Genomic DNA, 25,589 nt, shown 5'->3' with positions numbered 1-25,589 from the left:
CCCGAACACCTGAAGGCATGATTTATAGACATTTTGTAGTGATCTGCAGGACAATGATACATGCCAAATATTTTAGTTCTGGGCACAATAAATGCACATATGTAACTTGATCGGTTGGCCTGTAAAAGTTTCTATAATCTTTAAAAAAGGTAATCTTAACAAAGTCTGATTAATGACTGCGTATATGCCGCTTTACACGACTCGTAAGACTTTCTAAACGTTAAATACAAGAGAGCATATCCTCAAAAATCTGGTGATCTACAGTGCATTGAAAAGAATAAGAAATACATAAAAAAAGTATGTTTGATAAGTATGTATCAAAAGTATGTAAAAACAATCAGATAAGAGAAATACAGTAATTTATATTTTATGGTGAAACGATTCCAAGCTTATGATTTAATTTATTTTAGCAGATGGTTAAGATTTTACTTAAAATCTAATTGTTGGTACATATCAACAGCTGGATTGTCATTTTTATAACTGCTCAGCTGTTCATAGACGTTCACAATGTTCTCTGGTTGTATTTCACTGTACAACTGTACAGTCTGTTCTCCAATTTCAACATTTGTGCCAGGGTGCATCGATACATTTCCCGCCATTTGTTGGACTGTTCCAGTGTCTCTAAAATATAAATATAAACAGAACTGCATACTTGTATCAAAGACGGCAATATCTTCTCTTATAACCATATGATACAATTGTCAAGAAATCGCTGAAACAATAATGACTTTCACTTTCAGATCTTTAATACAAGATAAATGAGTACAGTACAAAAGGTCTTTTTTATTACAGTGTCACCCCTACTGAAAGGATCAGCCATTTCTAACTTATGAGACACCTTTTGCTTGCATACCATGTACTTCCATATTCCTACCGCTACGCCAGGCGGATAGAAATCGGTAACCATTCAATTTGCTCACGAAGCGGCCATTTCGGAATGAGTCCCACAAGAGACATTCATCCTTAAATTAAAGCTCCTCGTGTTGTCTCGAACCTTCGACCTCCCGATCCGAAGGCGGACGCATTAACCACTAGGCCAACGGTACTGGTTGATACAAAATAAATGAGTACAATAGTACTAGTATTTCCTTAATCATTTTCCTATTTATCAAAAATAAATTTAATTTCTTTATAGATTTAAAAAGTGCACTATTCATAATTCTTGCGCTCATACTTGATTATAAAACATTTACCTGTCTTTATCGTTTGATTCTGTGTCTTCATACACATATTCATATTCCCCCTTTAATTGCTGATAGTCCCCATCTCGTTGGTCACCGATACCATGCATGTTTAACCTTTCATACGCATTGGCATTAGTTGCTCCTGTATTCTGATTATCTTGTAGACTCTGTTGCGCCAACTGTCCAGATACTGACTGAACAGCTTCCTTTGTCTGGCCGTTTTCTTTGTTAATTTTACACTTTCTAAGAAAAGCAAAGCAATACCATTAATTTTTTAAATGTTAATAAAACACGATTGTATGTTAGTTAATGGGATGCAACCATTGTGGCATACATTTAACTGCTGGCGTCCACAGATTGGCTGAACTAAGATTTTGCAAATTCATTTTGACTTTGAACTTAGTCTATAATGTTACAGTTGACAAAGAAAGGGCTGTGTTTATATTACATTGCCTCTGCATCACTGCGATTTAATCATCTCCTCATTTCATATAAGCCAAATGGTTAACGAAGCAAAACAGTCATAATCTTGGCAAATCTCGTACGTCAGAAATAATATTTAGTGATTTCTCTTATCATACAATATAGTTTTATCGAATGTTTTATTTCCATTTTGCTGGTTTAAGCATTCTTTTTAGATTTATTATGCCTTTTTTATATCACAAATTTCAATTTTACCTTAGGTGTCAACATTTTACTTCTGTACCGTATGACCAATAATGCAATTAAACAATTGTAAAATATATGAGCCGCGTCATGACAAAACCAACATAATGGGTTTGCGACCAGCATGGATCCAGATCAGCCTGCGCATCCGCGCAGTCTGATCAGGATCCATGCTGTTCGCTACCAAACCCTATTACAAGTAGAGAAACTGATAGCGAACAGCATGGATCCTGATCAGACTGCGCAGACGCAAACCCATTATGTTGGTTTAGTCGTGACGCGGCTCATATGGTTGCATATGACGACATACAATAAAGAGCGACTTTATGGAACTTGGAACGCAGTGCAACACTGTCCGCTACACTCACACGCTAGATACACCGTTAGTCTAAAACTAATTTAAGGTTTGGTAATTACTACAAACCACAGGATATATACGTTGAATGCATTTGACAACTTCAATTTGATCAATAAAAAATATTGATGGTTGTTCAAAATGATAAAAATATAATATTTAAATAAACTAGTGGAAAGATTACTTAAATCATCATTTCAAAAATGCAAAAGTGACATATCTTAACATGACAAAAGATTTTTGAGCGAATGTTCTCACAGAATTATTGTAAAATAAAATATAAACTAGCCTGTCGTATTTTCTTTCGGCTTTATTTTATGCCAATTTGAAATAATTGATGTGTTTTTATAACGTTACATTTTAACTAGTCAAGATGCTTGTCAAAGCGTTATTTGATGCATTGGAATAACAATGGACTTTCCCCAGCAAGATCATCAACGGAGAGCGATTTTGAAACTGCGCAGCTGTTGGTAAATTCCTACCACACAGAAATACTGAAATGTATGGTATCGTATAAAATGTGGCAGCACGCGGGAAATCAATATGAGCATGCTTACCTTCTTATACAAACATAACCAACAGCTACTAGAGCATTCAGGATTAAAAGTCCAACAATAACTCCTGCAACGAGACCTGAAATTGTTTTTTTTAATTTTAGTTTTTTCTTACACAAAAACATTAAGAACAAGTTGAAATGTATAGATAAGTAATTTGCCTAAACGATAGGAACATGTACGATGTAAACATGTCTTACATTAAATGCTTCTACAGCAGTCAGTTGGAAATAAATGAACTATGATTCATATCGAAATTATGTTTCTTCTAGGCTTTTGTGATAATCGACACCTGGTAATTTGACGCTGGAAAACGTGTTCCGTTTATGCCGGTAATACACAGCACAATTCAAGAAAAGAATTCAAACCGAGCTTTACGTATTAGTTAAAACATATATATTCGATAAAATAAATTACCAGATTCTCATCCCCGCCCGCCCGCAAAAATTGCTCCGCCCGAACGATTTTTATTTTCCAAAAAAAAAGAAGAAAGAAAAAAATGAAAAAAGAAAAAAAAGTATATATCTAGAACTTAACATTTGATTATCGTGTACAAATGCCGAGGACTGAATGTACGTATATAAGTGCATGATTATTATCTGTGCGGCCGAAAGTCCGTCGCACTCGGTCCTGGCTGAATAAAAATCGGATCATGCGGTTCGAGATAATTTTCTTACTACAAATCCTCGGGTCCTAATAAAATTTCAAAGAGCTAAAGATAACCAGTTTTGACAGTTAAATCGAAATTTGTTAAAGAACTTTAAAGGTATTGACCCACAGAAGACCAATTTTGGACAAGTCAGATAAACAGCTGTGAGCTTGTCAGTTCATAAACAACATCGGTAAATTTTGCCGTAAATTACAAGTTTGGATTTATTTTTTTCAATGCCTTTTTAAAAAAGAGAATGAATAATCATAAAAAATTTAATCTGATAAAATTAAAATGAACAACAACTAGAATTGTGAATGGTTATGCAGGAAACAGACATTTTTTTTATTTGTCACATGTTTTCACGATGCCGATTTTTAATAGGTAAATCTCTGTACTTTCTTTGCCAAATTTTCAATAGGTTATATGTTATTATTTTTGCTATGTGATAAATAAATAGGATTTTTTTTGTGTAGCTTCATTGGTTGATTAAATATTTTTTAACAGACTTCACTCCAGAAAAAAGTAATATTGATCGACATAGGCATAGTACATCTTTATTCAGTCTTATTTTGTAACAATACATGTATGTATTGGTTATTATTTTGTCCAAAACATCAATTTGCTTGATGTCAGAATATGAAAGGTTCAATAAAACAGGTCATAACAATCAAGATATATTATCATGTAGCTTCTATTCTCAATCTGAATCTATACATACACATAATATAAGCACCTAAATAGCTTATAATAGAACTAATTCCCAAATATTGACCTCCTCGCATGTAATTTCCAGACCGAGAATACAAAATAAAAAATAGAAAATAAAATCCACCCACCCGCCCCATTTTTTTCTAAAATTTGGATGAGAATCTAGTTGTTTATTGTTTATTTTCTATTGCCTTATTTATGATGAACAATATTTACTCGATACATTTTGGGACGGGCAGAAAGCTATAAAAGCTTACCAAGCACCATGTATTGCATTCATTGATGTGGGTCAAAACTTGTTACAACTTTTCTCACCTGTGTCAAAGCGTTTTACATTTTGCGGAATGTTCCTCGTTGTCGATGTGATGACTGTGCTTTTGTAAATTCTAGGTGCAGTGCATGTGAATTTGAAAGGGTGAATATTATCCATTTCTTGCCCTTTAAAGAATTCAAAAGAATAAGATACAATCAAATTATTTGTTTATGAAATACGTGATTGCTTGTTATTATTTTTACTGATGTATTTGTTCAGTTTGATAAATAATGGTTAAACAATTTGGACTCTAGCTCTCTCTCTCTCTCTCTCTCTCTATCTCTCTCTCTCTCTCTCTCTCTCTCTCTCTCTCTCTCTTATATATCTATGTAATAAAAGTTAGAAATAAAAAAACGATGATAATTAATCGAATTTAAATGGAGGAGCAATTATTATGAAAAACGTTTTTAATAATCAATACCTTGATAAACATATATACATGTGCCGTCCCAACTGCCTTGCTGAGAAGCAGAAAAACGAAGCGTGGATTTTTGTGAAAGAGTAGTATGTAGTGATGTCTTCGGAGTTAAAACACCATCGTTGAGATTCATTTGAACATCGTGTGCTTCAGGACCTTTCATAAAATACATTCTAAATACCGATGCATTATAGCCTGGTGTTATAGTACATTCACAGTCTATCTTTTGATATTTGGAACTTTCGACAAATCAATATAGGATATAACTTCATATAACGTCTGCTCGGTGCACATATACATGATGACTGAAAAATACTAAACCTGATTATGTCTACCTTATATATGATATTAAAAATAAAATAAAGATGTTCGTTTTGTATAAAGAACATAGTGATAATTACAATACGATTAGTTTGCAGTAATGCGTTGCTAGAAAATGATATTTCTAATTTAATAATATTTAATCAAATGAATATTTTTTTTTGTTTTCTTCCCTGCACTTATTTCTGTTTAAATGTAGCCCTAAATATTTGTCTTTTTTATTTCAACACGTTAAGATTTTACTGTGATCTTGGTGTATGACCGTAAAGTTTTAAACAGTGTAACTTACAATTGGTATTCACGTCGGACCACCCAGAACATGTGCAAAGAACATCTGAAATGTATAAACAAATTATCTACATTGTTGGCATTATTTCTGTTGAGACCATTTGAAAATCACGTCGTACGTAGATTTTTAACTTTAATGTTAAAAAGGAATTACTAGGTTAATGTTATTAATTAATTCCTGTTTAAAATATACATAATCTTCTCCAAGAAAAACATAACTGTCAGCTTTTATCATACTTAACAATACACAACACAAGTCCTAAAATAATAAAATGAGCAGAATGACCATTATTAAAATAATAATCGGAATATTCAAGAATAATCAACGTAAATTACTAAATCAAATTTAGAATAATGATTAGGATATCAAAGGTCATTGACAACTTTGTTACGCTCATTTAAACCTGAAACCATTCATTCATTCATTCATTCATTCATTCATTCATTCATTCATTCATTCATTCATTCATTCATTCATTCATTCATTCATTCATTCATTCACTCACTCATTCATTCACTCACTCACTCATTCATTCATTCATTCATTCATTCACTCACTCACTCACTCACCCACTCATTCATTTATTCATTCATTCATTCATTCATAATCTTTTATAACAATGCACTTGAATGGTAATTTAAATAATAAGAATATGTTCTGCAAATCGCATTAATTTTGATGACGAATTAATGAAAATTGTGAAACTCTTTACTGTTATATAAAGAGCAAAACGAAATAACATATTATGTGGAGCGCCATAACTACAGCGTTCGCACTGTGACTTTTGAGCGCTCCTGTGGCGCTGTAGGAAAACTATCAACGACGTTTGTTTAAAACAATGCGAGCCGTAGGTTGGCGATCTATGCCATTCCTGATGCAACTGCAATGCCTTGAGGATGCTGTAATACAATATAGTAACTTACGTTGGACTTATTGCCGGTTGTAGGCATATACTGGACGAATGACATTTTATTGTTAATTAATGCTCTTTATATTTATAATTATTATGATCAACATCTCACATTTACGGCATCGGTCTATGAGACCATCTGTGGTTTATATTTTAATTGTGGCTACAAAGGCCTCGCAACTAGACTAATCGTTTAAAAATGTTCAGGCTGGTACTTCTAAACATGCCGTAGGCGTTAGTAGTAAATGCATATATGTCCTTACAAAATGATATATTTTAATGGTTTTATTTTGTCATATGTTTCACCTTTGTAAAATAACAAATATTTGTTTATATATATCAACGTTAGTACAGCCTTAGTTTTTTGTATGTAAATTTCATTAAGATATAGTGGCGTATGAAAAATCTAATGATGAAATAATTGCACTCAACTCGGTCTTTATGGCCCCGAAGTGAACAACTGTAATAAAATATACGTGATATATGATATAGGTAATATATGAAGGATTAATTATTAGTGTTATATATATATAAAATATATATATATTCAATATAATTATCTCAATATACAGATTCCTTTTTAAATGAACTTGAACTGTAATTAAGTTTTGATTATTAAAAACGAGAAATCTAGTGTCCTCAATCTTTAAAATTGGGTTATGTTTTTGTTCATGTTGCCCAGAAAGTATTTAGCAAAGGAACAAATTGAAAGTAAAACCAATTTGGTGCATAATAGCGTTATATTATTTGTTTAACGAGTACCAATTTATACATTATTTTACTAAAATAATTATTATTGAACTACTTCAAGTAGATATGATGTAGAAATTACTAGTAGATTACATTATTAGTGGACTAAAACGCATTCGACAGGAAATCAATTAAGTACAACATCATCTCAAATTACAATATCGGAAACATTGTTAAAAACTGATAACATTTCAAGCTGCAAGATAACATCATGTTTACTATGCATTCGCTGTTACGAGTGTGCGTTAATGAAAAACGCATTCCAACATCGTGCCACCGTACTATCGCATTTCACCATCGTATCGCCGTACCATCGCATTTCATCATCGTGCCATCGTAACATCGCATTCCACCATCGTGCCACCGTACAATCGTATTTCACCATCGTGCCACCGTACTATCGCATTTTTCCATCATACGTACAACCGCATTTCACCATCGTACCATAACGGAAGGAGGTCGTAAAATAGTCCATTTCTTTATTATTTTATTTATAAGCGTCATTTAACAATATATTCCATGCTAACACCCTTATTTAAAAAAATTATAATATCTAAGAAGAGATACAAATAGAAACAATATATTACCTTGAAAGATCCATATTTGGATAAATGATGATAAAACTATGCGGATAAATATCGTCATTGTGTCGTACCAAAATCATGCATGATCAATGCCACATTATTACGTATCTCTTGAATAATTCAAAGTTTCATATATTTTATTTGCTTTGAATAGATGTAACATCTTCTATTGTTAATCTATATTTGAAAACGTGGAAACGTCTTCCTACTTAAGACAATATAATGTCCTCCTTAAATTGTTATAAGTAACTTCCGTTCAAATTTAAATTATTGAGGCCACTGAAATAATGTTTTCTATACATAATTATATTGAAAAAATGTAAAAAGAGAGATCCTTCGATAGTAATGAAAACAACATTTAAAAAGGTAAAATTTTCAGACTCGATTTGTTCGAGTCGGTCCATGAGAGGTAATGTAATGTACTCTGTGTCTTTTCATGGTAGATAGTATAAAGTACTCAGTTTGACTGAGTCTGTTCGTGAGAGATAGTATAAAGTACTTGTTTGTTTGAGTCCAGTCATGAGAGATTGTATAAAGTACTTGTTTGTTTGAGTCCAGTCATGAGTGATTGTATAAATTACTTGTTTGTTTGAGTCCAGTCATGAGTGGTTGTATAAAGTACTTGGGTTGAATAAGTCTGTTCATAAGGGAGAGTATAAAGTACTTGTTTGCTGGAGACCGTTCATCAGAGATAGTATAAAGTTCTTGTTTGTTTGAGTCCTTTGGTGAGATATAGTGTAAAGTACTCGTTTTGATTGAGTCTGTTCATGAGGGAAAGTGTAAAGTACTCGGTTTGATTGGGTCTATTTATGAATGATAGTATAAAGTACTTGTTTGTTTGAGTTTGTTCATGAGTGAAAGTATAAAGTAATAGTTTGTTTGAGTCCGTTAATTAGAGATAGTATAAAGTACTCGGTTTGTTTTAGTCAGTTCCTTAGAGATAGTATAAAATACGTTGTTTGATTGAGTCTGTTCAAGAGTGATAGTATAAAATATGGGTTTGTTTGAGTCCTTTCATCAGAGATAGTATAAAGTACTTGTCTGTTTGAGTCCGCTCATCAGAAATAGTATAAAGTACTTGTTTGCTTGAGTTTGTTCATGAGTGAAAGTATAAAGAAATAGTTTGTTTGAGTCCGTTAATAAGAGATAGAATAATGTACTTGGTTTGACTGAATCTGTTCATGAGGGACAGTGAAAAGTGTTCGGTTTGATTGATTATACATGTTTATTTTATGCTTTTCAGTGGATTACTGATTTATCCGTGAAAATTATATTTGATAATTTCACAGTGAAAATTATCAAAATATAATTTCACTTTTTTCAATGACGAAACTACTTTTTTAAGATTTTCCCCATGTGGTACCTCAATTTTATTTTTACTGACAATTCTGACAATGTCAGGCTGTTAAAAGAAATAGCAAAGCAGAAATAGATAGATAACTTAAATGTCAAAAGTAATAAAGAGAGAAAACTTACTTCTATTCCTTCAAATTCCAATTACCAAATTTTGTCTCTAAATTTTTTTGTTTGTTTTTACAGTCTGAAAAATACATTCCTTCCAGCAAAACTGCTCTTGATGACATTTGGGCATATTGAAGTATCTTACGAGCAATAACTGCCGTATGCTTTATGAAAACTTGAAAAGCATTGACAGCCATCACTCGTAAAATAAGTAAAACTACCCAGCTTTCCTTCAAGTCCTTACGCAAGCTTCCAAGTTTTCCATTTTCCTAGCTCCTTTTCTGAATGTTTTCACTTCTGTCAACACTTATTTTTTGTCTGTTACAATCCTCAAATAACTTTTCTTTCTTTTAAAAAGGTGTATGACTAACAAATCCAAATTATATCCTTCTGAATCTTACACAATTATTTTCCTCCCATGAAATACACAACTTTAAAAAATGGCTGCCGCTTACATTTTACAAAGCCAGGTCTAATATAAATTCGCAGTAAGTAACAGAAATATGGATGGATGGTTGGACTTTTTCTCCTACAAGAATTGTTTGTTTTTATTATTAAAACAAGCGATCATTCATATTTTTTTAATAAAATGAATAAATATCACCGTCATTTAACCGTGATTGGCGGACTTATTTTTCAGCTCAAGACTTCTTGTTTTAAATGAGAAATTCCGTCTAAATGGGGCTCTCAATGGGGGAAACAGATTTTAATATTAACGTTAAAATTATGGAAATTTCGTTTTAACTTGTTTTAAGCATAAAATAAAAAGAAAATTTGTCTGTTTGTTGTGTAAGATGTAATTGTATTTCATCTCGTGAACTTTAAAAACAGTATTCTCACTCGTGGCTACGCCACTCGTGAGAATACTGTTTTTAAAGCCCACTCGATGAAATAAAATTTCATCTTACACACAAACAAACAAATATCCTCTATATATATATAATAACAACATTTATTACATGCTTTTCGGTGGTTTATAGAAATATATCAGTGAAATAAAACTGGTAATTTCACTGTTTGAAACAGTGAAATTACCACTTTGATAATTTCACTGTTTTGAATTTAAGCCCCTTACCTTGTTTCAGTGAAATACCAGCGTGCACAGAACTGGGTACCAACTTATTGACGTGACGTCGTAAATGACGTCACGTTGTATTATAATTTGGCGCGCTTTTCATTCAGTATTACATTTAATGTCTTTTTAAAACGTTTCTTTGCATGTAATAAAAAGAAAATTTGTTTAGTTTAGTGTAAGATTGAAATATATTTCACCTTGTGAACACCAACAGTTCATATTTCACTCGTGGCTGCGCCACTCGTGAAATATACCTTTTGGTGCTCTTACACTGAACTAAACAAATATCCTCTATTTATTCTACCCTATAGCCATCATCGCGGCGTATTTTTTTTAAATATTTTAGTGAAATAATAATAATAACAGATATTTGACATAAAAAATGGACTCAATTGAATAGCATGTAGAGTTACAAACTCACGCATAGAATATATACAATAATCGGTAAGCGATATACTGTGAGTTATAGGTTAAACCCAAGTATTAGCATAAATAAAAAAAAAACATGATATAAATTTGTTTGACTGAATATGAAATAAATCTCATAAGAAATAGAAAAATACTTCAAATATTTACGAGAATGCAAAGCGAAAATGCAGATACAACTTTTTCTACAGTCAGACATTACCCAAAATGTTGTGCGGTAATTCTGCCTTCACTCTCGCTGCAGCATTTAGCTGCTAGATAAACGTTACAACGCTTTTCATTTTTAGCTCATTTTGCGCTGGAAAACGGGGTGAGGGGATTATCTGAAAGTTTGCAGTTATGTTATTAGTTCAGATCTACATCAAATGGTACACAAATCTCGAGAACATATTTCCAGTCATGTCATGTCAAGAAACCTGAGTGGAGTCCGTTTGAGCAAATAAATCCTAATAACAAGATATCTTCACTTTTTTTTATTTTTCCTTTTTTATTAATTTCTAGCTTAAAGGCACATTGTGCCTTCGAAACGAATAAATATTTCCTTCTTTACAAATGGTAAACATGAGTTTTATCATGGTTTAATAATGGTGTAGGGGCATGGTAGATTATAAACACCTACAGAAAGTAGAGAAGAACTGAATGTGAAATTATTAATGTTAAAGTTTTAAAAAGTAGCTAAATGTAAACAAATTTCTATTTTGACTTCCATACAAAATACTTTATTGTATCCAATAATTGCACTAACTGCCAAATGGCAACAGAAGCCACATATAATTTCGGTAATTACCCAATGAGTAACTTTTGGGAAAGGTGAAAGGTTGTGAGATTATAAACCAATTTGTTTGTAAAGTGTCACCAAATTCTGTTTCCAGTGTTATAACTATAGTATATTGGCTATAAGACTAATTGCAACACTGATATTCAATTCAATGTTTATTTTTCTTAATCAATTTAAAAAAACAACACAAAAAACATGAGTTGGCTGAACTGGGATTTGAACTCCGCACCTCTCGCTTCTAATGCGAGCGAGTAAACCCCTCGACCACAGGGAGTTATAAAAGAACAGCCTGAAGAATACCATTTTATTCTTAATTAGAGTTTGTAACCCTAATTAATTTCGATATAATTATTTTGTTCACGGTAAACCTGTTGTTTAACACTGAAGTAAATAATCATGGAGCTGAATATAACCATATACATGTATATCTAATAGAATAACACAATATTAGAAATATTCGACCAATCGGGAACTTTTTTTTCCGTTACGAAAATGAATGCGCCTGTCATTTGATTTTTCGGCGTTAATGTACATATGAAGGGAAGTAACCGCTTCGAGTAGTTTGGACTACTTTCGGCATTCGCAAATAAGAACATCAGGGTCTGAAATTCCGCTACCATTATTTGTTTGGTCTGACGACCCAAACAAATAAAAATTAAAAATCTTTTGTTGATATAGAGGAGTGATGAAATTTATGTGTTTGTCTTTATCTTACATTGGACTGTACATTAGTTGTCGTTTGTAACTTAAGGGCCCAGTAGGCTTCAGTACTGCTTTATTTTATTTCTCAAAGGCCTTTTATTTTTGGTGTACAGTTTCCAAATACATGTAGTTAGTTACTCATTGGCCAATGTTCTGAACCATTTCCTTTCTTCTTTTGCTTTTGTAAAGTCGTACAGTTATAGTGATTTGGTATTCTGTATGGAAGTCAAAATACTACTTTGTTTACATTTTGCTACCTGTATGACACATTTGCTCACATTTAGCGCTATTTTTCTCAAGTCTAATAGCTTTGAAACCATTATTTAAACGTAATTAAATTCATATTTTAGCTGTGTCATGACAAAACCAACATAATGGGTTTGCGACCAGCATGGATCCAGACCAGTCTGGGCATCCGCGCAGTCTTATCAGGATCCATGCTGTTCGCTTACAAACCCTATTACAAGTAGCGAAACTGCTAGCGACAGCATGAATTCATGATCAGACTGCGCAGGATGCGCAGGCCTGGTTGGATCCATGTGGTCACGAAACCCATTATGTTGGTTTCACTAAGCGGATGCGCAGGCTGGTCTGGATCCATGCTGGTCGCAAACCCATTATGTTGGTTTTGTCATGACGCGGCTCATTTGCCTTTTCTAAAGAACTAAACTTTTATTCATATCTGAGGCATGATGGGCCTTTAAGATAACAAAGAAATGTGTTCAGACTTTACTCGCATGTGACTAAAGTCATCCTTTGCACACTCAAGTCCGGCAACACCGGAATATGTAATATTAACACTATCAGATTTAAAATCTGGTTCAGAGGAAGACACCATCATTATTTAATTGTCGGAAGGATATACATGTATATACTTTAAACCCGTTTAAGATCAAAACTGTATATGAGAAGATATTAGAAGATATTATCCAACAGAAGACTTTCTACACCTTGCTATAAAATAACAAAGGAACTATTTGAGTTGAGGAAAAGGCTGATACTTCTTTGTGAAATCAAATGGCAACATTTATACGAGCTGTGCTATTTACATTTCTACTAATATGGATGTTTAAAGGTAATATAATTTCTCTCTATTAAGAAAACAACAAAGTAAAAGATAGCTCGTTATTCTTTAATTCTTTTTTCGAGTGCGTGAATGTGTTGGTGCGTTTTTGCTTGCTTGCGTGCGTGCGTGCGTTCGTGCTTGTGTGAGTTTGTGTGCGTATTTTTTGTTGTTGTTGTTTTTTTGGTAGGGGATACATGCAATACCATTATACGAAATCCGGTATCCAACTACCTATCGGTAGGTAATTTGGGATTTACGCGAATACCCATCCGAGTCCATGATACCATGTTGTAGAAAAACATTTATGTGGTTATAGATCCATTATAACTTTACCTGAATGAAACTTTCAGCTTTCATTGAAGTACACGCAAAAACTATCTTCTGGTTGGTAGTATGGGATTCATCGGATTAACCATAGATGCAGGAGAAAGCAGGTGTTACCATCTTGTAGAATATTAACATAGCTATCTTGTTATAAAACATACTTTTCTTCTTTAACAGTAAGTAATTGCATTTTATAGTCTAAGTTTCATGCTTACGCACGTTCACCGACTTTACAGCTATTACCCCTGGTCATCGGGCTACTTGTATCTATCTATCAATCTCCCTGGGGAGTCTTTTAACTCCGCTTAGTGCAGCCGACACTTGGCGCAACGGAATTATACCACCCTCGCAGGTACCCATTTACACCTGGGTGAAGTGAAGCAATCGCAGGTAAATTTCTTGCTCAAGGAAATTAGCAGTGCCCCTGGTGGGGTTCGAACCCGGGACCTCTCGATCCCTAAGCGCGCGTCCTACCACTGGACTACTGCTCCTAACAGTAATACGTGCAAAGTTCTAATTTCTAACTACCCTCTGGTTGGTAGTTGGGGGTACACGCAATTAACCAACTGAGTTCCCTGGTGAATGTAGGTGGACGGAGATGTTACAATGTTGTAGAATATATATACAATCCATATATTCCGGAAAAAAAAATTGTATTTTGAGCAGAGTACATTACAAAACCAACTGAGTCCACTGATTGTGTAGCGAGAAGGGGGTGTAACAATGTTGTAAAATACACCTGTCTTGTTGTAAATGTGTTACATTTATTCCAAAAAATACTTTTATTCTTGAGCTGAAGATATGCAAATTCCGAATAACTAAATACCTTTTGTTCAACTAGGTCACCTGCTTTATTTTGTGTTCAGAAAAAAAGAATGATGTGTTCGAGCATTTTATGTTGGTGATAGCAGATAAAATTACCAACTTCCAGCTGTTAAACAGTTGGAAATTAAAAATAACAAACTTTCATGGCATGTAGATAGTTGGTTAGTCGAATATCAAACCCAAAACAACCAATTACCTGCTAATGTGACGTCATCATTTGTGCATTCATGTCTAGCATCACCTTTCCTATCAGCTGCAAAGGTCAGTGGTGACAGAAGAATAGAAACACATGCTCTAGTTTTTTTATCAGTTGTAAAAGCACAGGTGGCGGTATCAGTGTTTGGACACCCCACCCCTATTTGCTCCTGGACCCCTACTACAACCTTGAAAAAAATATTCCAACACTCTACGACTTACTATAAGGTACCAAATGCAAAGCCACCGATAAAATTAAAAAAATATTCTATCAAGTTTTTTTTCTGTTTCACGGAATTTTTTTACTTGTCGCTGCCATTTTGGATTCTGATACCTGTGTGATAAATGCGTTGTGATTGGACGTCCAATTTGGCTCGTCCAATCACATCGCGTATTTCAACCCCGGTATCAGACTGCAAAATGGATACAAGAATTCAAAAAATACCGTGAACCATAAAAAAATCGGAATTATATTGATATTCGTTGGACTTGAATTAGATAAGCTTTGGAATTCAAGTTCTTTTTATTTATATGTTAATGAATGATGCAGCGAAATGCCTTCGGAATGCGCCTCAGTCGCCAAAACGACGATTTCCCGTGTTCCACATTGTTTGGCAAATGAACATACAGTAGGCTTTTCACCTTTCTATATAATATAATATTTCTATAATTTTGATTGTGAAAAAAAAATTATCGGTGGTTTTGTCTTTGGTACCTTATAGTAAGCCTTAAAGTCTTGATTTTTTTATCAAGATTGCAGTAGGGGTCCAGGGGCAGATAGGGGTGGGGTATCCAACATCCAACATTAATGAGCGGGCTTGGGCATTTTGGATAGACGGATGACGTCATGAGGTTATTTCTTTTATTTACTTGGATAACTAAAATCAATGTCTGTAAGGTGAAGGTAAACTCGGTCATTCATCCTTTAATGTTACATAAACGCGTGTGGATAGACGCACGAACAAACGAATGAACGACAAAATGAATGAATGAATGAATGAATGAATGAATGTGTTGATAATCGATATATGAAATGGTGTTCCAAATGACTTTTAATCGTCCTATAAATTTGAGGCAAGTTACTTCACGACAACAAGCGAATAATAAATTAATAGATCAAGTATTTCATAAAAAAATGATGTGTTGCGAACATTTTTGTTTAAATTTATGCGATGAATATTATGTGGATATGCAATGATTCCATTCAACGCCATCGCGGATTGAATGATTTGTTATTTTGATTATTTACAGAACTTGAATTAGCAGCTTATCAGAATTCAAAACTTAGTATGTGATATCGCACTCAAAATAAATTTGTTGTTACATCTAATGCATTTTGCGACGCATATTTGAAACATCTTATCATCAATAAACCTAATCTTTTTTTAAGGAAATGATAACATTTATGTGTTGAATATTTCATGTACGCCGAAAGCAGTGATAACGGCGCCGGTTTCATTAAGTACGACACGGGTTTCAACTAGTACGGCCAATGCATCAACTAGTACGGCACATGCATCAAATATAACGGCGCCGGTTTCAACTAGTACGGCACGAGCATCAACTAGTACAACCGGGACATCAAATAGGACGGAACGGTCATCAACTAGTTCGGCACGGGCATCAACAAGTACGGCACAGGCATCAAATATAACGGCGCCGGTTTCAACTAGTACAGCACGAGCATCAACTAGTACGGCCGGGGCATCAACTAGTACGGCCAATGCATCAACTAGTACGGCCAATGCATCAACTAGTACGGCACAGGCATCAACTATAACGGCGCCGGTTTCAACTAGTACGGAACGGACATCAACAAGTACGGCACAGGCATCAACTTCTACGGCACTGGCATCAACTAGTACGGCACGGACATCAACTAGTACGGCACGAGCATCAACTACAACGGCACGGGCAACAAGTTCGGTACCGACACCAACTGAATGCGCATCACAGGACAATACCAAAGAAAATAGTCAGCACAATAAAGATGCTGCACGGTCTGACACGGGTAAGATATACTATGTTATCAATATATATGTAGATTTAAATAAATCAAACAAAATAGGACGATTTATGGTGGCTGATTTGTGTCATTCGTGTTTTCGCCCCTCGACCCCGCCAAGCGAAAAGTCGAGAATTAACAAGTTTAAACGGCAGGGTCGCGGGACGAAAACACGCTAATTAGCGAGGGCGCGGGACGAGATTTAAGAAATAAAACGGCGGGGGCGCGGAGCGAAAACACTCTTATTATCGCCCCCGCTAATAGTCGTGTTTTCGCTCCGCGCCCCCGCCATTTTAATATGTTATCGACTTTTCTCTTGGCGGGGTCGCGGGACGAAAAGACGCTAATTAGCGGGGGCGCGCGGCGAAGTTTTATTAATTAAACTTCGCCCCACACCCGCGCTAATTAGCGTGTTTTCGTCCCGCGACCCCGCCGTCTTATTTCTTATAGCTCACTCTGCGCCCCCTCGGGACGAAGTTTTATTAATTTAACCGCGCCCCGCGCCCTCGCTAATTAGTGTGTTTTCCCTCCGCGCCCCGCCAAGAGAAAAGTCGATAATTAACATATTAAAATGGCGGGGGCGCGGAGCGAAAACACATATAACGATTTCTCCACATCCCCATAAAATGAAGTACTGACAGACTCGATTAATTTAGGCTTGTTGTGAGATGAATCAAATCTTCACACACGCTAGCAACTGCACATATATAATATATCGTGCGCATGCGTAGAGTTGAAAGACAAGTGGCATTATTTTGAAAGCTATACTTATATTTGAAGTTATTAACTTTTTGGTTTAGAATTATGTATAAGAATGGTGATTTTAAAACACCATCAAAGCTGAAACTGGTAATACTTAATAATCATGACAAGGCACAGTTTAAAGCTATGTAACAAAGCTACATACCTCCAGATGAGCCACTTTTTCAATAAAATCAAACTTGAGAAAAACGTACTCAGATGAAAGGAAAAGTAAAACGACGTTTCAAGATACATATTATGTGCGATTTATGACTGATTTTTCAGTATTTACAACTATATTTCTACTGTGTTACTAACGCAGTAAAGGCTATTTATGAATATTTTGACCACTTTTTGGTAATTTACGTAGTTTGTAAAGTGACATTGATAATGTGTAAATTGCTCCCTTTTGGCTACTTCATAATATCACACATTCAAATACATTTTCAAAATTTTCATGAAAATTAGCACGAATCTGGAGGCGTGCTGCTTTAAGATAATGGACATTATCTTGAAGGTTTAACTTTTAGAGATTTATGTCCCTTTTAAACTTATAACATTTATAAAACAAAATGGCTTCGATAACATCTCATGCAATGCTTTTGTTTTTAGCTGTTTTTGTTGGAATGATAGCTGGGCTTGTACTACTCAATGTAATATTACTGGCTGTAGTTATTGATTCTGTGAGAAGGTGAGTAAGCCTTTGACATGTTTTCTTGAAGTATACTTTTAAACTAGCTCCAAGGAGTTAAGTGTTCTACCTACACCGTGTATATCCAGTTACGCCGGAATGTAAAAATAACGCACAATCCGTGCAATAAGTAACGCAGAATTGTGCAATGAATGGCGTTTACCTGACAGTATTTCTAACGCGGTAAGAAAACTGGCCACTATCTTTTTATTCACTCGAACTGAAAAAAAATCAATAGCCGCATACGGCTGCGAAGACAGAAATCTACATCCCTTATCAAGATTATTTCCACGACATTGTTTACTTTTCAAGATCATTCGTGAAATGTTTGCTTGACCACCGTTTTAGCGACATTCTGGCTTTTTGTCCGCTCTTATAAGCACAACAATGCATATTATTCGGTATAATTTAGATTTTCAATAGGCTAGTGACATAAACTTAACTTCTTGTGATATAGAAAATTGAAAATAAAATGATAAAAAGTGATTCAAGCCGTTTTTATGAGGTAACGCCGATGTACGTGAATCGTGTTCGCGGTAACGCAAGAAATGTAATTTTTTCTTATATGGTACAGAATTATTACACAGGTTTAACGCCTTTTATCGGCAAATATAATCAAGTTATTTGCAACCTATAGTCAATGTATATTCTTCAAATATATGATAATTCGATCTTGACAAACTTTCAACATTTTGATTGCAAATTGTAACTTAGTACAATTTGACAATTGTTTCCTGAAAAAAAATTATTATTTGTGAACATGCTGCCCACATCTGATCTTGTTAGAAAATAAGAACAATAAACTTAGTTTGCAAATAAATTGAATATAAAAATAATAGATCTAGAAAACAATCAAGAGAAGAAGTGTCAGTTTATTTTATGCCTGAAATAATGCACCAGTAAAGCTTGAAAGTATCCATAGGTCTTTTTTGTGTTGGCGTGATGTGTAACCAAACCAATACAAATATTTGGCTGTAGCAATTTGCCTGGTTAACTTCTGTGAAAATGGATTATTTATTTAATTTATATTTTCTTTTATGTAAGGAAGTAACTTGTATTCAAAAGATATTTTACTTAGACACTATATAATGCCCAAAGCTTGTAAAAGCATAACCTTATTGTTATCTGCTAAAGTTAAATAAATTATAACCCTTGGGGTAAAGATTTACCCTACTCTTAGGGTTTCTTATTATATGTTATTTTGTATGGGAAAACCATATGAATCTACCGTAAAAGTTTATTCTAGGCATTATTATAGACGTTTACAAAACTAACAGGACTAATGACCCTAAAAAGGGCCATCAGTACACAGCCAGGTCACATCCATACAGAGTGACCATTTGCTCACTACTTTCATAACTACCATCTCAATAGATATTGAGAAATTGCTACCCCGTTGTTACCCCGTTGTTTCTTTGAGTAAGAAATATTTCATGCATTGCTTCGTACTCACTTCAACAAAGACTTATATTATTATATTGAAAAGTGCTGATACTCGCCGATTAATGGCGTTAAACCTGTGTAACAGTTCAGTACCATATATGAAAAAATCACATTTTCCGACGTTACCGCAATTTAGCACTATTTACGTACATCGGCGTTACCTCATAAAAACGACTTGCATCCCATTTTATCAGCTTATTTCAAATTTTTATATCACCAGAAGTTCATTTAAAGTCACTTGCCCACACAAAATCAAAATTATACGGTGTAATATGCATTATTGTACTTTTTATTGTCGACAAAAAGCCAAAATCTCGCTCAAAACGGTAGTCAAGTCATCATTTTCACGAATGAGCTTGAAAAGTAAACAATTTCGTAGAAATAATATTGATGAGGGATAAAGAGTAATGTCTTTGCAACCGTTTGCAGCTATTGATATTTTTCAGTTCGGTTAAATAAAAAATATATTGGCCAGTTTACTTACCGCGTTGGAAATCCCGTAGGTAGCCGCCATTTATTGCACAATTCTGCGTTACTTATTGCACGAATTGTGCGTTATTTTCACATTCCGTCGTTACTGGATATACACGGTGACCTAGGTCCAGTGGTCAAATTTAAGAAGTAGAATCAAAATAGTGATCAATATTTGAACTTGAATAAAATCTATGCACGCAGAGAAAAAAAAACATATATTGATGGATATAACAAGATAAATAATGTTGATGTTGCACATCAAAGACGTTCCCAAATGATGTGAACAGTCAAATGTAATGTGCAAGATCAGCCTTGACAATTTATCTTTATTACTGTTGAATATCAGAAGCACTCATTCATGTTTCTTGGTATGTGCTTGTTGTTTAATAAGTTGCATATTTTTGTGAGAAAAAAAAATAGAACCTAATGCATAAATTCACAAAGTAATTCCGTGTTTGCAATTCTGAAATGTTTGTCTGTTGCGCAAAATTGAAAGGTCTGGACGAAGCAAAATAAATTGGATAACAGGTGTACTTAAAATAAATTCAAGACAAAGACAGAGTTTAAGAAAAATATCTCCGTTGCGCCGAAAAAAATGTCCATTTGCTGGCATATAATATTATAATCCTTCAAAACATTAAAAATCAAAAACAAAAAAAAAATTACTAATGAATTTTAAAACAAACTTCCATAATGATTTCGAATTCAATATGTAGAAAAAATTGTAATTTATAAGCACTCATTTTGATCTTAATACAAAATTATCTCCGTTGCGCTAAGATCCCAAATAAGTCTATTTCGTAGACATGTATAACCATCCAGAACATTAAAAGAAAATATTTTCCTATTGAAATTTACAACAAACTTTTTTGTTGATACTGCATCTGAAATATATAAATCATTTTATTTTGATAATTGTTGTTTATAACCATACATTGTTCCTTTTATAGAAAATAACCTCCGTTTCACCAAGAATGTGTCCATTTTGCGGCCATTTTGCAAGCACAGATTCCTTCAAAACAATCTATTGCAAATATTTTTGATACATTTTGAAACAAACTCACTAAGTTAATCTGTTTTATTTCTTAAATGTTAATTATTTTCACGAATAGGCTTACTTTGCGCCCCCTGCGCCAAAAAATTTCTGTTGCCTATTCTAACCCTTGGTTTCTGTCAAAATTTGGTTCCCGTCATTAAAATATAGACTGGCTCATTGACAAGTTATTTACTAAGTAAATAAAAAAGATAAAAATAGATAGAATATGATATTCAAACATGGCACTACAACTTAAATTAAACGTTTACTTTAATTCCTGAAAGCTCGGTGACATGCTGTACATCAGAAAACCTTTTTTATTAGAGAATCTGAAAACTGTGTAATTTTGTTCAAACAAAATAATAATAAACAAAAGCAAGACTAAAATTTTCCACAATGCTAAACAAATGCATATTTACAAGCCGCCGCGTGCACGCGGCGTCAATAACGTGAGCACGCGCTATTGTTGCACGTTTTTATTATGCGTGGCACAGGGTACCTTGTAAAAAACTGACTGCAAAAAGTGTCCCGGTAATATGTGCACGTGAAATGCATAGCGAAGCATTGACATTTACTGAAACTTTAATTTGCTCTAGCTTTAACTGTCTCCTTATGCTTCTCGAGATATTTATTGACGAAAAGTGTGCACTTACCTTCAAATGTTTGCTCGAAATTACATAAAATGATGATGTTTTAAACATCACTCTTAGTTAGTAGATTTTCTGAAATGATCGCAATAGTTACTATCATATCATGATATCATAATTTTTAACTACACCCTTATTTTGACCCTTTAACGATTGTAATTTGTATTTTTATTCATAAATGCTACACTTAAAATGTTTCACTTCAAATGTTCCAGCAACTCGTGTATGTGTGCACATAACATTTTAAACACTGTCGGTCGCTGTGATAAAAAAACTCAGCCACAAGAAAATGAGATATATTGTTTTTCCTTTTGAGCTATTTGAATCGTTTATTTTTTATGACTAGCTTCTTATTATTATTTAATTGTATTCGGTCCAATTCGACCTAACGGCAGGCAATTGTAAATGCTGCGCCTGCATGGGAACAAATTGCAAAGGGAGTGAGGGGGACAATAAAAAAGTATTAAGGAAACATATTGTATGTCATATTGGCATATTATCATCTTTAAGGTTTAAAGAAATATGATCATTTGTAGTCAAGACCCTATAGCAATTTATTTATCGCGTGTTTCACGTTCAGAATGTGTTTATGCTTTGACATAATATGAACACTTTTATCATTCTTGTATCAAATTAACAAAGCTTTGTCTGTTATCAACGGTCTGTTATTTAAAAATGTATAACATCCTAGGAACTCCACTTAGGTCTAAAACCATAAAAACATAAAATCTAAATTTCTTACATAGATCAACTGGGGCATTTAAAACAGAAAAGTGTACAAGGATAATTAGTAAATATACTCAGGAATAAATTGAAAATCGTCTATTTGTGGTATTCTTCGCCCGATTTGAGTGAAAAGTGTTGTAACGCTTTTCCATTTTGGGTCAGTTTTCGTAATTAGAATACTTATTCTGGACAAGCGGTGCGAGCGAATAATATGAAATTTTAAAAACAAGTTCTTGATCTGGAACTACATTAAATGGTACATTAATCTTGGAAAATTATCGCCAGTCCCTTCATGTCAAATAAACCTCATATCAGTGTAGTAAATATAAAATAACATACATTTACTCAGAATTCATTAAATATTATACATCTGAGGTTTACTGCAATTAATAATCCCTCCAATATAAAACAATAAAAAAAACACAACCAATGGATTGCTTTGCTTTTCTCTTAAGGCGTAAATGTAACGGAAAGGAAGCCTTGTCGTCGCAAAGTCCACGAAGTAATCCGAATACAGAAGCCATTGATATCAATGGGTATGACAGCGTATACATGGTGCCTGTTAACTACGATGAAATAGGCGGGGCCTATCAGCAAGTCGGAGGAAATTATCATATGTATGAAGACATCGAATCAGATAATCAGGACAGGTATATTGTGACTCTTTTTGGTTGGGACTTACGTCTCAGCAACACGTACCGTACAAATTATATGGCGATTTTCCAGCTTTACTTGAGGAGGAAGACCTCAGGTGCTCCTTGCATTGTTTGGGTATGAACAGGCATCTTAGTAGAACTGCCTACGTTACGTCAGCTAGCAGGATAGCTTCCTCACATGACCAATGCCTCTTAGTGGGATTCGAACCCACTGTGTGCGGCTAGGAAGTAGTTAATCATGCCATATATGTAGGATAATCACCATATTAACAGGAGCAATGAGAACCATAATAACATTAATAAGTTAATATTAAGTGATAAACTTTCATAAATGGAATGTGGTCTTGAATAGATACAAATGTATAGAAGAAAAATATCATTTGAATATATAGAGGGAATAATGGGCCTACTTTATTAAGTACATTAACTACGGTGGCGCGGCTTACAGAAACTCTTGAGTTATTCTGTCGCATTTCTGTCAAGTTTTACGAAGGAAACCGCGACATTTTCTGGCTACATAGAAGACTTAACCACGCAAACACATGCCCATTTTAGGTAGCTGACTATGGCCATCATAATCTGCGGTATTTTGTTTTGATGCATACCTTGTAAAAAGTCGGGATTAAGCACCAAGCCTCGACATTGAGTATTCATGCCGAGAAATGTTTCAAAAAGTCACCGCGATATTTTATGAGACTGTTGTTGAGGAACAAAAAGTCGCGGCCTATAATTCGGCAGAAAATCTCGCGGGTTTGTAAGTTGCCCGCGTCATTTTATGACAAAACGATAAAATTTCTCGTGGTTTTTGAAATGGTCGCAACCGACCACCAATTGCAATATAAACAGCACATTATCTTGTATCAAATATCGGCAAGTCACATTTAGAAACTCTCTTTATTTGAAGTAAAAATTACCGTCCTTCATATTTCTGCTTGTATTTTAGGGAGAAAATAATACGAGCAGTTGCACAAATAACGGGAAATGGATCATCGGATGACGAAAGAAGAGATAAAGACGAAACAGGAGAAGTGGAGCAAGCAGCTAGTCGTAACGTTTACGAACAGTTGAGCAATTATCAGGACGATGACCCAAATGTTCATACCTACCAACAATTACATTCTTAACCAAGATCTGTGAAAAGAAACACAATTGATTCTTTGATTACATTTATCATCGTCACATATGTTGTATATGTAATTAAGTATAAGTTTTGTGGGACATTTTTTTTTATTTATTTGTTTCATGCATTGTGTAGATGAACAGATCTGGGCGTTCGTGGCCGAGTGATTAATGTCGTTTACTTCAAACCACTTGGTCGTCACCGCTGTTGGATTTAATTCAGTCATTTATTGATAACGTAATCAACATGAAGTGGTTCAGTTAATAAAATGTAGTAGGAGTGCTTTGCATCCTTATGAAACGAATAATTTTAATTTTTTTACCAATCCTTCATTTAATATAAATAAATTAAAATGATTATAAGGCACGAAGTTATGTAAGTTAAGCTGTTGTTCAGCTGTGGTTCTTCATTATTGGTAAAAAAATAATTGTCAATTAACTTGATTGATTGATTGATTGATTGACTGACTGATTGATTTATATTATTGATTGATTGTCATGTGTGGCATTATGTCTAAAACAAAGATCATAGTTTCTATTAATGTTTAACAGAATTCGAGAAAATATCGTAAACGTAGAGACAAAATATATTCAATATCTAATTATTTTATTATATTTATAGTAAATTCTTTAATGCTTATTATGTTTAAAATATGGATATTTGAATCAACATACTATGACAGCTTTGTTTTTGTTTAAAAACATAAATACTTCTTTTGTAACGGGGAGTAATCTACAAGACATGTATTTTCAACATAAGTTTCTTTCGGGATTTGTTTCTTTTTTTCTGTTCCCTCTTTTCAACTGAACCTAGTATGTGCCAATGAACAGGTCCGGAAAATACCCACGACAAAGACGAATATCATAGCAAAAGATCTGATATTATACATTCGACAATAATTAAGTGTACCACTGAACTCCATGTTTCTGATATGATTAAAGATTAAATGAGCCGCGTCATGACAAAACGGACATAATGGGTTTGCGACCAGCATGGATCCAGACCAGTCTGCGCCTCCGCGCAGTCTGATCAGGATCCATACTGTTCGCTTACAAACTCTATTACAAATAGAGAAACTGATAGCGAACAGCATGGATCCTGTAAAATGTATGGAAGCGTCCTAGTGCCAAACCTGAAATGTTTTTATGTCATAATTAGTAGATAGTAAGTGCTAATTAGTAGAAAGTAAGTGCTAATTAGTAGAAAGTAAGTGCTAATTAGTAGATAGTAAGTGCTAATTAGTAGATGCTAAGTCATAATTAGTAGACAGTAAATACTAATTAGGAGATAGTAAGTGCTAATTAGTATATACTAAGTCATAATTAGTATATAGTAAGTACTAATTAGTAGATACTAAGTCATAATTAGTAGATAGTAAGTGCTAATTATTAGATAGTAAGTGCTAATTAGTAGATACTAAGTCATGATTAGTAGATAGTAAGTACTAATTAATAGATACTATGTCATAATTAGTATATAGTAAGTACTAATTAG

General features: G+C 33.9%; 2 protein-coding genes across 6 annotated transcripts; one reads left to right on the top strand and one right to left on the bottom strand.

The window, feature by feature from the left end:
- Positions 1–298: 298 nt before the first annotated feature.
- Positions 299–7,914, bottom strand: LOC132720669 (uncharacterized). Of its 4 annotated transcripts, none has more exons than XM_060704844.1 (7): positions 7,708–7,914; positions 5,461–5,505; positions 4,855–5,006; positions 4,435–4,561; positions 2,763–2,838; positions 1,194–1,427; positions 299–621 (listed from the first exon to the last, which is right to left on the bottom strand). In XM_060704844.1, exons 1-7 carry the CDS (start codon positions 7,763–7,765, stop codon positions 426–428), a joined length of 888 nt encoding a protein of 295 aa, XP_060560827.1. In that variant the 5' UTR covers positions 7,766–7,914; the 3' UTR covers positions 299–425. The 4 variants fall into 4 exon arrangements, with proteins under 4 accessions (XP_060560827.1, XP_060560828.1, XP_060560829.1 ...); XM_060704845.1 differs by having other exon boundaries at positions 4,435–4,557; positions 4,854–5,006; positions 7,708–7,912; XM_060704846.1 differs by having other exon boundaries at positions 4,855–5,155; positions 7,708–7,911.
- Positions 7,915–13,028: 5,114 nt separating this feature from the next.
- LOC132720668 (uncharacterized) lies at positions 13,029–25,044 on the top strand. 2 transcript variants are annotated; one of them, XM_060704842.1, is made up of 5 exons: positions 13,029–13,221; positions 15,992–16,567; positions 17,915–17,993; positions 22,775–22,969; positions 23,919–25,044. In XM_060704842.1, the coding sequence occupies exons 1-5, from the start codon at positions 13,164–13,166 to the stop codon at positions 24,097–24,099; spliced, it is 1,089 nt and encodes a 362-aa protein (XP_060560825.1). In that variant the 5' UTR covers positions 13,029–13,163; the 3' UTR covers positions 24,100–25,044. The 2 variants fall into 2 exon arrangements, with proteins under 2 accessions (XP_060560825.1, XP_060560826.1); XM_060704843.1 differs by having other exon boundaries at positions 13,031–13,221; positions 15,995–16,567; positions 23,919–25,041.
- The last annotated feature ends 545 nt before the right edge of the window (positions 25,045–25,589 follow it).

This window comes from Ruditapes philippinarum, unplaced genomic scaffold, assembly GCF_026571515.1.
Source record: "Ruditapes philippinarum isolate M1 unplaced genomic scaffold, ASM2657151v2 ctg2477_1_1_1_1, whole genome shotgun sequence".
Lineage (NCBI taxonomy): Eukaryota > Metazoa > Mollusca > Bivalvia > Venerida > Veneridae > Ruditapes > Ruditapes philippinarum.
This window is presented reverse-complemented; position numbering and strand designations above follow the sequence as displayed.